General features: G+C 52.6%; 1 protein-coding gene across 7 annotated transcripts in view; it reads right to left on the reverse strand.

The window, feature by feature from the left end:
* Nucleotides 1–16213, reverse strand: part of LRRK1 (leucine rich repeat kinase 1) — a 119823-nt gene that overhangs the window by 22163 nt on the left and 81447 nt on the right. For all 7 annotated transcript variants that reach the window (XM_057721051.1, XM_057721050.1, XM_057721049.1 and 4 more), the window contains 10 exons: nucleotides 14291–14505; nucleotides 12106–12270; nucleotides 11441–11613; nucleotides 10234–10354; nucleotides 9819–9978; nucleotides 9150–9426; nucleotides 5914–6085; nucleotides 3463–3626; nucleotides 2311–2450; nucleotides 246–495 (listed from right to left, as the gene is read on the reverse strand). In XM_057721051.1, coding sequence (XP_057577034.1) covers nucleotides 246–495; nucleotides 2311–2450; nucleotides 3463–3626; nucleotides 5914–6085; nucleotides 9150–9426; nucleotides 9819–9978; nucleotides 10234–10354; nucleotides 11441–11613; nucleotides 12106–12270; nucleotides 14291–14505 — 1837 coding nt within the window. The remainder of the gene's footprint in view (nucleotides 1–245; nucleotides 496–2310; nucleotides 2451–3462; nucleotides 3627–5913; nucleotides 6086–9149; nucleotides 9427–9818; nucleotides 9979–10233; nucleotides 10355–11440; nucleotides 11614–12105; nucleotides 12271–14290; nucleotides 14506–16213) is intronic.

Consider the following 16213-nt stretch of genomic DNA (forward strand, 5'->3'; position numbering starts at 1 on the left):
CAAAATAGGAAGCAGAGAGGAAGGCCAGCTCAGTGGAAAGGAGCGTCAGCTAATGTAAGGGAGAGATGGTGTGGGGTCCCAGGATGACTTCACTCTCCAAGTGCTCTGCCTGTTGGCTGGGCCTGTCTGGCCTAAAAACGGAGAGCCGACAGCCCGGTTCCCTTCAGGCAGCCTAGGCCGGGAACTGAAAAGTCACCTGGGGTTGGGTGAGAAGCAGTGGGTGCTGCAAGGGCACTGTGGCATACCTGGCCGGGAAGTCGGTCATGAACAGCTCAGGCACCAGCTCCTGGAGAGGCACGGGGAGGTTGGGGTGTCTGGGGCAGGAGATGAAGTCCTGCTCGACGGCTGTCAGCACACAGTCTTCCATGTCAAAGTACTGCACATCCTCCAATCTCTCACTTGGGTCACTGTGCTGGGCCCAGGAGGTCTCGCAGACTGGGCAGGGCACGTACTGCTCCATTAGTGGGGTCCCGTCGCTTTCCGTGGCCGTCAGGGCTAAATGGGGACAGAGCAGGGGTCTGCTCACACAAAGGCGGCTGCAGGTGGGGCCCTGAGTAGCACCTGCACCCCCAGGCTGGGTGGGCCTTTCACAGGAGGGGGTCTGTCTGCCCTGGCCTGGACCTCTGGGAGTGGCTGAACCACGACTGCCGCACTCAGGCTCCTTTTTGGACAGCACCATCCTCAATCCTAAAAGATGCTGCAGGGAGGGGCCGGGGACACGATGGACAGTCACCGGGGGTCCAGACCCAGAGCCAGCTGGCCCAGGAAGTGCTGAGAGTCTGGGGATCCCTCCTGCACAGCTGGGGCCCGAAAGGACACTGCAGGCTGGATCTGAGCTATGCCACACTCCAGTGACCAAAACACAACCAGTAAGGGGCCATTCTTAAAATCAGACACGTAAGGCTTGGAATTACCATGATCTTTTCTAGAAGAGCAATGCAGGAGGAGAAATGGGTACAAATTACAATAGACAATATCTAATAATTTTACATGGGTTCCCCTGGGCAGGAGACACAGCCCCTGAAAGGAGGTGCAAAGAAACACCCTCCACGTTGTCCTGTGGAGATGCCAGAAGGGCGAGCTGATGTCCTGCTTGGTGCAGGGTGGACTCCTAGAATTTCCTGGGCATGTGTATGTGACACACCTTGCCAGCTGGCTGGTGGTGCTGCAGGCAGCCCTGTCTCAGGCCCTCAGCCCAGTCCTTCCTGTCTAATGGGCTCTAGTCAAATCCCCAGTAGTACCTGCTGTGGGGTGACCACTGGTTGGTGGGGAGCCACAAGGGCCCGTAGGGTTCAAATGGCCTAGAGGCTCCCACTGCATGCCCAAGCACCGCCCAGCTGCCACAACCCACACACTCACCTCCCTTGTCTTAGGCCCCTCTCCATGCTTCTTTCCCTTGTAGGTCACCTTTCCCATCAACACCCAAAGGACCCCCGACCCTGGCACCCAGGGCATGATTTGGAGCACATCCGGCCACTGTTTCTTAAGCATTTCCTTTGAGGCTCTCCCAGGATTCAGGGATGGTGTATGGGTGAGGAAGCCTGCTCAGGAGGCCAGGGGTCTGGACTAGCGGGCCATAGGCGGCACTCGGACCCCAAACCCACCCTCTGCTCTCTTGGTCTCCAGCCTTGCAGGGTTGAGGGCTCACAGGGAAGAGGCTGCCTGGTTTTGCTTGGATGGCCTCCTCCCCGCAGGATGCCCCACAGTGGGTTTGCAGGAGCAAAACAAACAGAGGACCTCAACAGCTTCACTGCAAAAAGTCTTGGGGTGGACTGTCAATGAAAAAACTGATCAAAGGGGCTGGAAAGGGCTATGTGGGTGGCTGATCACCACTGGGATCTGGGGGGCGTGGGGGTGGGCAGGGAAGGAGAATGGCAGCCCTTGGCAGGTGTGGCGCCTTCCCTCCCACCCCTGCAGAAGGGATGATCTCCAGCTGCGGGCCCCACCCTCGATTTCAGCAGCCCTGTCCTCACCACGTAAACAAGGCTGCGTGAGGCTCACGTCGAGGGTCTTCCTAGAACACCTGCGGTGCCTGGGGCGTCCTTCTTCCCACACGCTGGGTGCAGCCAGGGGCCAAGTCCCTCCCAGGTCCTGTGGGTCTGCGCCCACGTCTTCCTCATAGCACCTCCACCCATGCCCACAGCTGGACTTCCCCAGGGCTCAGGACTCCACCAAAGGGCTGTTAGAACCCCTCTGGTCTCCTGGGGCTGAATCTCAGTGGGATTTCTGGTCTCCAAATAAGGAGCCCCACCCCGATGTATAAAGAAATATTAACACGAGCCAAGACCTGGTTCAAAAACACTTTCTTACCAGGAAACCACTGATCGATCAAGGAGTTGACATGGTCTGTGATAAAAGCCATTGCTGAAAAGTCCCTTATTTCCGATTGGCAGATGATTTTTATGCCTCCACTTTTCTTCTTTTTCCAGTTCACATCTGAGGATTCCACACTGCAACCCAGAAACAAAAAGGGGTTCATTGTGATCGGCTGTGAAGGGCCCTGGGATAATCTCCCTGCCTCCAGAGTGAGGGTGCAACCCCCAGGGACCCCCTAAGGGCCTGGGCAGGACGGTCAGAGGAGGCTCTTGCGTTTGTGTACTTGTGTGCATGGCCCTGCCTTTTCCCCTCGCTGCCCCCAAAACGGCGAAGCGGACACAACGAGGACTTTGCAGGAAGGGGTGCTCAGGCTGGGATCTGACCCTCAGGTGTGACCCTGGGGAAGGTTTTCCCATCTGAACCACAGGGTTCTCATCTGCCAAGGGGAGACTGTGAGCTTTAAGTGGGAACATCTATATGAAAGCACCAGGCACCAAGAGTGTCCCAAATCAGGCCCTCAAAAAAGTTACTCTCCCCCTTTCCCCTCTCTTCTCATAAAGCTGAAAAAAACATTTTGGAAAATTCATTTTAAGTAAGAAATAATCTTGTAGGTACCAAACGAAACCTGATTAAAAATCAGTTATTAACCTGCTGAGTTGACTTTCTCTCCCTCTCTCAAAAAAAAATAAAAAAAGAGGGAACAGGAAAAAGGAGTTAAGGTAGGTATCATGGGATACAGGGGCTAGGGAACCACTGTCATCCCCCGGGGCACCATATCTTAGGACAAGGGGGTGGGGCTGGACGGCTGCAAGGCCCTGGCAGGTCCCACCTACGTGACCAGGGGGTGCTGGATGCTCTCACCCCTGTGCTCAGGGGCTGCCCACTTCCCTCCAGCCCTGGGCTGTGGTCGCCACACCCTCCCTTGCCTTTCCTGTTCCGTAAGGGGCGAGAGGAAGGGGTGAGAAGATGGGGAAGCTCTGGGACATTTGCTGGGGGTTTCCTACTTCTAGCAAGCTTCCATGATGAGCTGCCCTCGGGAACAGAACTCTGGATACCAAGCAGATAGTCTCCTGGCAGAGGCTGCCCTAGGGGCTGTTTCCACGGCACTGTGGTGACCCAGTCAGGTGAGTTCCCGCATGTTCCTACCTGAGGTAGCCCCCATCAAAAGTGACCAGGAGTCCTTCCTGCCAATAGATGGTCTGATTTCTTTTCACTCTGAATGTGCTGCAGCGATTTCTCTGGTTTCCTGTAAAACTGTAAATGGTGACTTTCCTGTGCCTGCTTTTAGTATTCTTCTTGTTTTCAAAAAGCTGAAAGACAGAGAAAAGACCCTGCTTAAGTATTCTGGGCTCCTCGCTGGCCCTGGGCAGAGCTGTGAAGAGGCTGGCCTGGCCCCATCATGATAAAGGACCACCGTCCGTCTTCCCACCCCTCCCTCCTGCAGTACTCATCCTGCTGCCAAATGAAATGCTGCATTATCTGAGGGGGTCTCCAGGATACTCTGGGAACAAATTTTCCCTAAAAGATTGAAAACAGGCTTTTCTTTTTCAAATCTTTTCCCTCCCTGATCTTACAAGCAAAAATTTACCTTAGAAAATGTGGAAAATACAGAAAAATATAAGAGAGAAAATAAAATACCAACTTAACACATAGAGAGATCATGAAAATTTTGGTATATTTTATTCCAGATTTTTTGCCTATCTACCTATACGTTTATGAAACAGCTGAGGCCATATTTTGTAATTTTGTATTACTACATTTCTAACTGTGTACACTTTAAAATACTATGTTTTTCCTATGCCATTAAAAAACTTATAAAATTCATTTTTCTAAAGTTCAAAACATTAAGTACAGTAATTTGCTGAACCATTCTCTTCTTTGGACTTTTAGGTTGGTTCCAATCTTTTGCTCTTTCAGGTAAGACAGAGGAACATGAAAAACCACAGAGCTTTCTCTGATTTTGAATGATTTCTATAGTTCAGATTTACAGCTTAGGATTATTGGGTCAAAGGGTTTGAACGTGCTCAGGCTCTGGATTCCTAGTGAGGAGGTGTTTTCAAGCTGATTAGGCTGTATACCCACTGACCACAGTGTGTGAACTTTCCTGATTCTGGGGTTGGCTATCAGCTCTCTGCTAATTTGATAGGTGAAAAGTGGTGTCTTATCAGTGCTTGAGTTTGCATACCTTTGATTACTTCTGAGACTGAACTCCTTTTCCTCATCTGAATTTCAACAGGTCTTCTTTCCTAATTCTGAGTGAGGGATGCTGCTGGAAAGGGCGCCGGCCTCCACACCGGGCTGGGCCCCGACCCCGCCAGCCACGGAGCCCACGCGGGAGCTCAGGCCTCACACGATGCTGCTGCTGGGTGACCTCCCACTTAGATGTGGCAGGAGGAAGAGTTCACAGGGAGGGCAGAGTGGCCAAACGGGAACACTGGGCGAGCCAGCCCCTGCGCCCACTCCTTCCATCTGTCAGTGCACCTGACTGTGTTGCTAACACATCTCCCTCCCACGAACAGGAGCTGTGAGGGGTTCTGGCATTGTCAGGCTCTTACATTTATTTTTGAACATGTCAGTCGAATGGGAAGATCAAAGAATATCTTTACTAGGCAAGAAGTTGAATTGCATAAGGGCCTTACAATTAGAACATGGCAAACGCAAACTCCTGCTGAATTTAATGTCAATTATTCAACAGTCCTGGCTTACGTCAGGTGTTCTCACACTGTAAAGTAGGTCAGAATTCTCTGGAAGGCTTGTGAACAACAGAGCCCTGGGCTCCATCTTAGAGTTTCTGATGCAGCGGGCCTGGGGCAGGCCTGAGAATTTGCACTTCTAACAAGTTCCCAGGTGAGGCTGATTCTGCGGGCCCAGGCACCCCACTTTGAGAACCATCACTCCAGCCAACTACTACTTCCGTATTACTGTCTTGCATAAAAGGAATGTTGACTGACAGCTTGGGACTTCCTTCAACAACCCCAGGTGAACCCACAGAAAAGAACTCCTTGGGTTGGGTCTTATGCCAGTGGTTCTCTAGCTTGACTGGACAGTGGACCCATAGGGCTTTAAAAAATACTGATGCCTGACTACCACACCTGCAGATTCTGACTTAGCGGTCTGTGTCTGGGGTCTGGCCTGTGTCTGCTAGGAGCTCCCCAGGGGAGTCTAGTCACAGCTTGAATGGTAAAGCCGTGGTTCCGAGGCCATGGTTCTCCGGGTGGGGTCCCCGACCAGCAGCATCACTTGGGGCAGTGGCTGGATCCGTCCTGAGTCCCAGTCCACGGCCGCGGAGCCAGAACCTGAGTGGGGGCCTAGCTGCCTGTGTTCTAACAAGCCGGCCAGGGGATGCTGATGTTGGTTGGATTAGAACCCTTGCTCCTAGTGGGATATTCTGTCCAAGCCAGCTAGGCGCTGATTTGGTATTCACAGAATGATTCAAGTGGGTCTGCGGCCTAGGGGAGAGAAGGCAACTGGCCTCCAGGCCCTAAGTCAACAGCTTTGCTGCAGAAGAGTCTTCAGTCAGGCCCCTCCAGCAAAGGGCATCTCCCTCCCTCCATCCCTCGCACACAAGCAAAAACTGTGCCGTGCAGGAAATGCTACCTGGAGGTCCATCTCAGCCAAGCTGATCAGCATCCGTGCTATAAACCTTTGCCAGAAGCCAACTGGAACGAAGCTCATCTTAAACACCCTCTGAATGGTGTTGGCCGTGGGGTGCCGTACGCCGTGGGTGTCCAGGCCGGGTTTGGATGGAAGGAGATGTGGCAGGAGATAGCTGAAACACACCAAAGGGGGCTAGTGAACCCCGGGGCCTGAGCTATGCTGTATGGCCCTGGCCCCGGCAGACAGCCTGGCCTGGGGCAGGCTCTGCTGAAACAGCTCAGGCTGCCTGGTGCCTTCCTCCCAGAGCCTTTGGAATCTTATTTTTAGAAAGAGGGGCTCATTTATATGCTGAGAATAAATGCTCCAAGAGAAAATGAAGATAGGCACAGTCAATCTCTTTATCGAGGTCTCTGAGATAGAGACTAGAGTATGGCTAAGGGAAGACATGAAAACATGTGTGGTCATAGACACAGACCCAGCAAAATCGCAGTTGATTCTCTGTAAACTGGCTTGTGATGGGGGAGTCACTTAAAATTAACTTTGGATGGTGAAGGAAAAACAAATACAGCTGCACAGTTTCAAGGACAATGTAGATATTGGGGTCAGAGAAACGTTTTTGGCCTTAGAAGCTATTTATTGTTCTTGGCCAGTTGAGACAACACTATTGCCTTACAAGTTTGAATAAGGCTGTTTGTGCAAAAGAGCGATGTTTAATGAGAGCACTCTAACTCACAAAAGCGCTGAATCGCAGTGCCAGTGAGACGTTCATGACCGTGATCATCTGGAAACAGCTGCAAGGGGGGAGGTCCCTCCAAGATTCCCTGAAAACCAGCATCTTCCGTGTGCCCTGCAGCTAAGCAGCCTTGGGCAGAGCCTTGGGTGTGACCTTTTCTTAAAGATTCGCCTTCAGCATTCCTAATCCTCTTAACACATGTCAGTTTAGGTCCTATAAAATGTCTTTAGAACTTTCTGAAAGGGAGCCCTGAAATTACTGTAGAAGGAAAATTTAATGACAGCCTCATGGGCGGAGCACCCAGGGGTCAATCCTGGCTCTGTCTTCAGCACATGGGCTTTACTCGCTGCGATTCTGCTTCCCTGATGTGGGAAGAGAAAAGATACCAACCTCGCAGGGTTAAAGGATGGACAGCAGCTGTGCAGGTGAGGCCCAGAGGGGGCAGATGGTGAAGTTTTGGGTCCTCTTCAGCCATTACAGGTCTTGGGTGAAAGGACCTTCTCAAGCACCCCAGCTAGAGTGCCTCTCTCCACAGCCAGGTGCTCTCCAGCAGATGCCCTGATTTAGTCCTTTCAGGTCTGAGAAGTCTTTCTGTATCTCTCTGACCTCCCTAAACGGGAGGCCCTCGTCAGTGCCCGGTGTGAAGTACCCTGCTTCTTTCGCCTGTACCGTGCTCAGCGTGGATCTACGAGACCCCCTCTGGCCATGCCCTGAAGCTTCCTGTTTCTTTCCACCTGGCAGGTGTGCCCTAAGCAAGAGGAGGCAGCACCCTCTGCACCCAGGTGCCCCAGTACACAGAGCAGGTACTCAATACTTTTGAAGACAAAGGCGACTTAGAGGCCAGCATGGCGACTGAAGAGATTTAAACTGCCTGGCCACGAAAGCACCTTCTCAAGGTGAGTGGAGAGACCACAGGCACCTGCTTAAGAGTGATCACCGGTAGGGCAAGGCTGTCCCAGGGGATGAGCCTGGGGAATTACGAGGTGAGTTCTTCGTGTGCCTGTTGAACATAAAGCCGTGAAGACCCGGGCTGTGTGTGGTGTCTGTACTGTGGAGCGGCTCACGCTACATCCCTGGGGTCATCTCGGCAGTCGGGCAGGAGCCTTCCCTGAGCGCTGAGAGCCAATGAGTCCCCACCCTGGAGGATGCACAAACACTCAAAGTGTAGGGAGGTTCAGAAATGCTCTGAAGGTTTTCCCAGGGACTGGAGGTGTTCCGGACTGCAGGTTGAAAACCGTGCTCTAAAAGCAGCAGCAGATGCCTTTGTTTTTGTTGATAGTGTTGTGGACCATATAAAAGCGTATGGTGCAAGGAGCTGGAACTCCTTGTCCCTGGGGCACGAGGGAACCATTATACCTGCGCTAGGACGGCAAACGCTCGGACGCTCCTGACTTCCGGTGGAACCAGACACCACTGGCTGTGGGTACTGAACACAAAGATGGTAACAATAACAGTACAGATGATCCTTGATGTCCGTGAAGCTCGCAGGTGCAGGAGACACCTTTCACACTTTCCATGTATTATGAAATTTAATCCTTGCGATGACTATAATACTAGTAGATAATAGTATTATCACCATTTTACAGATGAGTAAAGAAAGGTAGTTGGGACTGGCTTTTACAGATTGCTCATATCTTCTCATTCCTCTAATCTGCTGATACAATCACCAGAAAATTGTCAGATTCTGCAATGTTGTAAACTCACAGGCTGTGTAAACTCACTGTGTGCTTTTTCATGGGCCAAAGTCAAGGACACACCTGGGCCCTGGTGTGAAGGATCAGGTGGATTTTGAATTCCTCCTTGGGGTTTCTCTTTTCAGGACTCAATCTTGGCCCCCACGGGGCTAGAGCAGGGAGGACTGAGGTCCCCTCCTACAGTCATAAGACCAAGTGGAAATCTGGGTGGGGCCTCAGGGAGGGATGGCTCCGGTTCGGCTCTCAGGAGACCCAGTCCGTGCCAATGGCATTGCTGGGCTGGCCACGCAGGGTCCAGGCCAGCTCCCTGGGAGTCTCCAGTAGGCATCCCCCACAGAGCTCCGGGGTTGAGGGGCAGGGTGGTGACATGGTCTATGACAGGTGCCTGGAAAAGGTCTGCGGATTTTGCATCCTGGCTACTGCCTCATGGCCAACATCAGCATCAGACCCAGGAAAGTGCTGAAACTGAAGTTAGGACAAGGAGGCCCTGAGAACCAAGCTGGTTTAGGTCACAGCATCATTAGATCGAACCCACAGGCCCCTGCAGCCGCTGCCCTCCCTGCATTCTGAAGCTGGGCTGTGTAATTAGCATGTGCTTCTTTGTTACTTACTCCATTTTTATTCACCAAATAACCAAGCAATCAACCTCCCAAAGCGTGAACTCCCCAAAGTTACTTTTAACACCATTGACGTTCTTGCATGTTTTCCTACACCTTTTCAATAAACGGATTTCTTTGAACCCCCTGACATGAGACATCCCAGGCACAGGAAGGAAGGAGCAACCGGCACAGCCCGGTCTGTGGCCTCACCTGTCGTTGGCGACCGGCAGGGCGATCTCAAATTTGGCCAGGAACTGGAAATACTGCTCTTCAGTCTGCTTGGTGAAGCCTGTCCCAACCAGCAGCATCCTGAGGTCCTCTGCCCTGATCACCCCGTTCTTGGCCACCGACCTGGAGCCCTTGATGTTGAAGATTCTCTGCAGACATTCAGACAACCAAATGGGGTCGAGGAAGTAGAGATTCCTCAGGCCGTGGCTGGTGTCCGGGAAGTGGAGCAGGGTGCCGGTTTCAATGAGGAAGCTGATGGCTGCCCAGGGAAGGGGATGAAAGGGCGTCGTCAAACAAAGGGCAGAAGGGACTCTGGGTGACCTCCTCCCTAAGGGGGCTGGGTCACAGATTCCTCTTAGGAAGCAACCAACACTCCCAACACAGGGGGCCCTCCACGTGCTCTTAAGAGGCGTTTTGTAACTTTTGCCAACGTGCTGGTCTCCATTTATTCATAGCTTCCATCTTTGCAAACTCGCTTACTCGTTAAAACTGACTTGTGACCCCAAATCGATACCTGACGTGTCTCTGCAGTTATTTGCAGACATGCACAGAGCGGTGAAGAATTTGAGTGTTCCCTCCCAGGGCCCCACGCCTGGGCCTGCTGGTACCCATCTGAGCCCCTGTGCCTGCCCACCCTCCCCGCCCACCCACCGGACTGCAGGTCCTCATAGTCCTTGATGTCACTGCCAGGCATCTGCTCCACCAGCTGCTCCAGCTGCCTGTCCGTCAGGTACTGCACATCGTCGCTCAGGCTGCGGCGCAGCTGCTCAGCCAGCACCGCCTCCTGGAGGCTCAGGTAGCTCCTAGGGATCTGGGGCGGGAGTGCAAGGCTGGGCCCTCAGGTCTGCAGGGGTGTCCAGCCAGCTGCGTCTCCTGCCACCCTTCCAGGGACTGAGCGGGTGGAAGGTTTCCTATCACTACCCCACCCCTCCCATCCCCCAAGAAACTGTTCACATGGGGATCACGCAGTATCCACAGCACACGCGTAGAGAGAGAGAGGGAGGTGTGGTCCCCCTGACATGCGGGAAGCAGGCCCCTCGGGCTGCAGGGGACGAGAGGTACCCACCAGCCTCCCCGCGAGGCGCTGGCAGCCGATGGTGCTGCCTACGTCCTTCATGCTGCACGTGACGTGGAAGATGAGCTGCCGCAGCCCCTCCTGACCCTCCAGGCTCTTACAGGAAAGCTCGCTATGAGTGCAAGAGAGAACCGTGCTCACTCACCACACCTCCCCTCTCTGACAAGCACTGCAGGGTCTCTGTTTTCCTAAGCGTTTTGTCCCAGACACTGGCAAGTTAAGGAAACTCATGAGAGAGAGACACAGAAATTTCTTGAGGCCTTACTTGGTGCAAGGCATGGGGCTGGGGGCACCACCAGGTGCTGCTTTAGTCTGTTTTCCCAACCTCCCCATTTTACAGAGGAGAAAAGTGAGGCATGCAGGCACAAGGGGACCCCCAAGGACACAAGCCGGAAAGGCGCAGGCTTGGGTTGGACCCAGGTTTCTGACCCGGAGTCCGCACTCCTATCATCGCAGGTCCCAGGGGGCATTCTCAAGGGCACTCGAGGAACTCCTGAGAGCCCCATCCCATACTCCGGGCCACATGGCATGTCTCCAGGCTGACCCGTGGACCCACGTCCACAGCATTTCACCCAGAGGGAGGGAACCCAAGAGTCACCAGTGTAGCGGTCAGAGAACGCTTACTAGCTGAGCCCATCTCATCATCTGCGAAGTGGGCACAACAGTCTCCAAACCCGCAGAGCTGTCGTGAGAATCCAAGGACAGGAGTGGGAGAAGCAACATGCCCAGGACCCTGGTCCCACCAGCACCGGCCCATCTCCAACCCTCCCCAATCCCAGCCCCTCGGAACCACTCAGGCACTATGGGAGGACAGGACCACACCTGGGGTCTGTTCTTGATCCGTGATCAACAAACGATGGGTGGGATTTGAGTTTTTATCTCACGGTCCCACTGGGGCCATGCACACTCAGCACTGGCCCCGGGGGTGAGGAGACCCGGACAGGAAGCACAGAGAGTGTCTCCAGGCCCTGCCCTGCAAGTCCTCTGGAAGCTCCTTACCCTCCCCAGGGTTGCATCTGCTCCAGGGGCCCAGCTGCCACCCTTCACCCTGGACAGACAGGGCACGGGAGGAGCACAGCCCTTGCCTCAGGGGCCCTCTGCAGGCAGAGCAGGCGTCCCCGGGAAGATGGACAAGTAAGGGACCGGCAGCCACAGCCCTGCGAGAGGTGAGGGCGAGCAGGGTGCCACGGACACTCACTGGAGGTGTTTGAAGGTGATGTCTGGGAAGCCGGTGGCCCTGGACCCAGAGGGCGAGCGGCAGAGCGCCAGCACGTAGGCGCGCAGTGTGGCGATTCTCTCCACGCGGAATTTGCTTTCGATTAAGTCCAGGTGCGTTCCCACCACCAGCACCACGGCGTTTGGGGCCTTGGCCTGTGTGAGAGAGTCCGGGCTGGAGACGGGAACAGCTCCCTAGGCAGCGGGCGTGCCAACCCTGGATGTCCACGGCCCACAGCTGTCTCCCCACCGCACCCCAGGTTCCTCTCTGTAAACCCCGAGGGCCTGCCATGCACGAAGGGGTGCGTGAGGGCCTGTGACCCCCATCTCTGATGCCTTCAGACAGCACCCCAGCTTCTGGCCCACGTCACCTTTCCACTGGAAGAGGGGAGCCCTGTTCCCCTCCTGGGTCCAAGATGCGGGGCTCTTAAACGTAAGGAAGCAGAGAAGTACAAAAGCACCATTGACCACGTGGCCAAGGACGGTTTGCAGGGCTTCATGGTGACCTACCATTCTGGGGCCTCTGCGACAGCCCAGGAAAGGGCAAAGTGTTTCTCCCTAACTGTTTCCTTTTTACCTCCCCGCTAAAGTGGTGGGGCCCCTGTGATGCCCTGAGGATGGAGAGCTGAAGGGCTGGTACCTCCTCACCTCAATGTTGAGAAGCCAGAACTGAAGGTTGGCCACGGCCTCCTCCCCCAGCGCCAGGTTCCAGACCACCACGTACAGGGCCTTGTCCGTGAAGAAGCACTGGTTGACCGTGGCCATGCTGGCGGGGCCACCGATGTCCCAGACGTTGAACTCCACCGACTCAACCTACTTGAGCAACAAGGCAGCGACATGGAGACATTTTAGCAATCAGGGTTTTAGTCCGTCAGATGGAGACAACGGATCGCTCTGAACGTTGTGCACGGGGGCCTGCAAAAGGCCCAGCCGTGGAAAAGCACGGTGCGTCCTGCTGTTTGTCTCAGGAACCAGCCACGTGAGGGAGGGAAGGGGGCCCAGAGGCTCGAAGGCGGGCTTCTGGGGGCTCCTCTCTCCTGCTCCGGGAGCAGGGGGGTGTGGACGGCTGGGTGCTGTGGGCGGAGGCGTCTGCAGAGCGTTGGAGGGCGCTGTCTGCCTCCCATCAGCTGCAGACAGTTAGGAGATGTCCCGCCGGAGGAAGCCGGGGGCTGGGGGCAGGGCTCACACACGCCTGACCTCCATCCGAGTGAGGGCAGGGCCACGCAGGCAGGCCTCTGAACGGTCCAGAGGGCAGCGCCCGCCTAGGGCCATGGGAAACGGCCCTGACGTGGGACGCCAACCAAAGATTAGCTGTCGGGCTTTGGGCAAAGGCTGTGTAAAAGATGGTTTCTCTATCATTCTATGAGGTCAGAATCTGGCTCGAGCGGCTAAGGCTGCCCTTGTCTGTGGCAAAGAATCGTTCCCACCATGCTGCAGTTTGGCCTCCAAGACACAGTGTGCTGGCCTGCTTTTTTTGGTATAAAGATGAAAACGGACAGCTGTTCTAAACTGGCTGAAGGCCCAGCCACACAGAGGTTTACGGAACTCAGTGTTCCCCAGATCAGGTGGCTGTCCTTCAGTGAAAGGGGTGGGGAAAACTTGAATGATGGTAGAAAGGAAGTGGGGGGGCAAAGTTCAGGAAAAACGGAAATACTAATCTACCCCTCAGACCTCAGACAGCTATTTGCTTAAGAACAGCTGGAAGAAAGTGACATGGAATAATTGCTTAAAAAAAGGAGAGAATCCAGAGATTCTGGTTACTTTCGAGAACTTTCGGACATGCGTTAGCTAGGCTCACGCCTGGGGTGTTCTGGGGAAGTGGGCAGGGCTGGTGTTAATTATTCAACTGTTCTGGCCCTAACGGGCAGACCCTCATTTTCTAGAGGACTAGTTTCTGAGTCCACATTAAAATATACATTCAGCTGAAATGCCTAAAGACTCGAATCGGATTTCCCTGACTTGGGAAGTGATTTTGTGTGAAAGACTCCGCAACAAAACTGATCTCTAGCTGGTCCTATGCTGGGGGCTGGGGGGAGAATCATGCAGCCTCTGGTCTCAATGCTGCTGAGCTCTCCACAAATAGCCCCCTTGCGCCTGTATCCCTGTGTGGCCATGTGTACCTACAAATACCGCAACAGGTAAGGCAGGCATCATTGGCGTGTGTTCATCCCCTGGGCCGGGAGAAACAGCTCAGGCCTGTGCTAAAGTCCATCCCGCCGGTATTCCACAGGCTCTTTTCTCTGATTCAAGGGCAACACGATTTTCATTTTCATTTGTCTCGTACTGAATGAAAAACAGGATGATTAACAGGTTCCCTGAAGGATTCATTTTAAACAGGGCTTAGAAACTAGACCTTCCAGAACCTGGGGTGAAAGCAGGTGTCGAGGAGGAGGACAGTGCATTCATTCTGGGGCGGGCTTCTCAACCTTCCTGTTTGGGGGCAGATATTGGTGTGTCTCACTCCTACAGCAGTAGTTGATTCTCAGACCTGGGGAGGGGCCCTGTCCCAGGCCACTTGAATCACAGCCTTTGGGGCCAGGCCTGGGCACGGCTGTCTTTTAAAGTTCATCAGAGGAGTCTGACCATCAGCCAGGGTTAAGAACCACTGGTCCAGAACCTCAGCTTAGCTATAACAGAAAAACTACAAGGACATGCTAAGTTATTCACTGCCCTTGGCAGGAGCTGGTTTGAAAGAGCACACAGAGACCCCTGCAAACATCCTGGGCCGCAGACACCAGGCTGACAAAGTCCTGGACTCTCTGCAGAGGAGGGAGAAGGGGCCCTGGAAGCTCCCTCCCTCCCACAGGGACTCTGCATGCCAACCATCCTTGACCTTGGCTCTCGAGCCAGCCGGCCTCTGGAGCTCCCACTTGGTGGTCCTGATGGTGGCCTCGCTGTGCACCACCTGGGGGGCCCTCCCCGTCTGTAAGATCTCCAGGAGGGTGGACTTGCCCTGACGCGGAGGACCCACGATGAGCATCTTCATCTGCTTACACTTCTCTGCTTTCCGCAGCTGCGCACGCAGGTAAGACAGCATAGCTTTGGGGCCTGTGCAGAATCACAGTGGGGGAGAGTGGGTGCTGCTGCTGACACACAGAGGGGAACACGCTCACATCTCTTGGGAAACAAAGTCCTGTCTGGAAGGAGCACTTTCTGTGTGTTCTAATTGGGTGAGGTGAGAAGACTACTGGATCTATGGAGGGAAGGCGTGATACGAATCACCCCAAAAGTGAAGACGAAAAGTCAAGGATCTAAAGACAGCACCCCTTCCATCAATGTGATACACCATATTAACAAACTGAAGGATAAAAACCATACGATCATCTCAATAGATGCAGAAAAAGCTTTTGGCAAAATTCAACACCCACTTACAATAAAAACTCTCCAGAAGGTGGGCATAGAGGGAACCTACCTCAACATAATAAAGGCCACATACGACAAACCCACAGCAAACGTCATTCTCAATGGCGAAAAACTGAAAGCATTCCCTCTAAGATCAGGAACAAGACAAGGACGTCCATTTTCACCACTATTATTCAACACAGTCTTGGAAGTCCTTGCCACAGCAATCAGAGAAGAAAAAGAAAAGGAATACAAATCAGAAAAGAAGAAGTAAAACTGTCACTGTTTGCAGATGACGATACTATACACAGAAAATCCTAAAGAAGCCACCAGAAAACTACTAGAGCTAATCAATGAATTTGGTAAAGTTGCAGGATACAAAATTAATGCACAGAAATCTCTTTCATTCCTATACACCAACAATAAAAGATCACAGAGAGAAATTAAAGAAACAATCCCATTCACCATTGTAACAAAAAGAATAAAATACAGTAAAACCTTGGATTGTGAGTAACTCGTTCTGTGAGTGTTCCGCAAGATGAGCAAATATTTCTAATAAATTTTAACTTGATAAACGAGCGATGTCTTGCAACACGAGTAGTACGTGACGCCAAACGTCACAGGATCACAACTGAGCCAGTGGACCTGACCACCGACGAAATGATGGATCTGCATTGCGAGCAACAGCAAGAGGTTATGGAGGAGATCTCATCTGCAGGGGAGGAGGAGAAAAAGGCGGAGGAATCTCTCACTTCAAATGAGATTAGGGAGATGTGTAAGATGTGGAACACAGTGCAAAACTTTGTAGAAAAGCACCATCCGAATAAAGCTGTATTAGTGTGAGAGATGAATCTATTTAATGACAATGCAATGTCACATTTCCACGAAATCCTCCAAAGGAGGCAAAAACAAGTGTCATTGTATAGGTTCCTTGTGAAAGTTGCATGAAAAGAAAAAGATTCCATTGAGCCAATAGACAGCAGGGATTCTGTTAGTGATAGTGGAAGTCATCCTACACAATAACCCTCCTCCCTCTTGTCTCCCTCACACCAGCCATGAAAGTTTTAAATGGTAAGTGCAGGTTAATTTGTTTACTTTTCTTTATATTTTGTATTTTCTTTATATTTTGTATTATATTACTGTATTGTAATCATTTTTATATGAATATTTTTGGGTTGTGGAATGAATCATCTGAGTTTCCATTATTTCTTATGGGGAAATTTGCTTTGATATACAAGTGCTCTGCATTACAAGCATGTTTCCGGAATGAATTATGCTTGCAAGCCAAGGTTTTACTGTACCTAGGAATAAACCTACCTAAGGAGGTAAAATACCTGTACTCAGAAAACTGTAAGACACTCATGAAAGAAATCAAAGACGATACAAACAGATGGAGAGATATGTACCACGTTCT

Source organism: Hippopotamus amphibius, chromosome 2, assembly GCF_030028045.1.
Source record: "Hippopotamus amphibius kiboko isolate mHipAmp2 chromosome 2, mHipAmp2.hap2, whole genome shotgun sequence".
Taxonomy (NCBI): Eukaryota; Metazoa; Chordata; class Mammalia; order Artiodactyla; family Hippopotamidae; genus Hippopotamus; species Hippopotamus amphibius.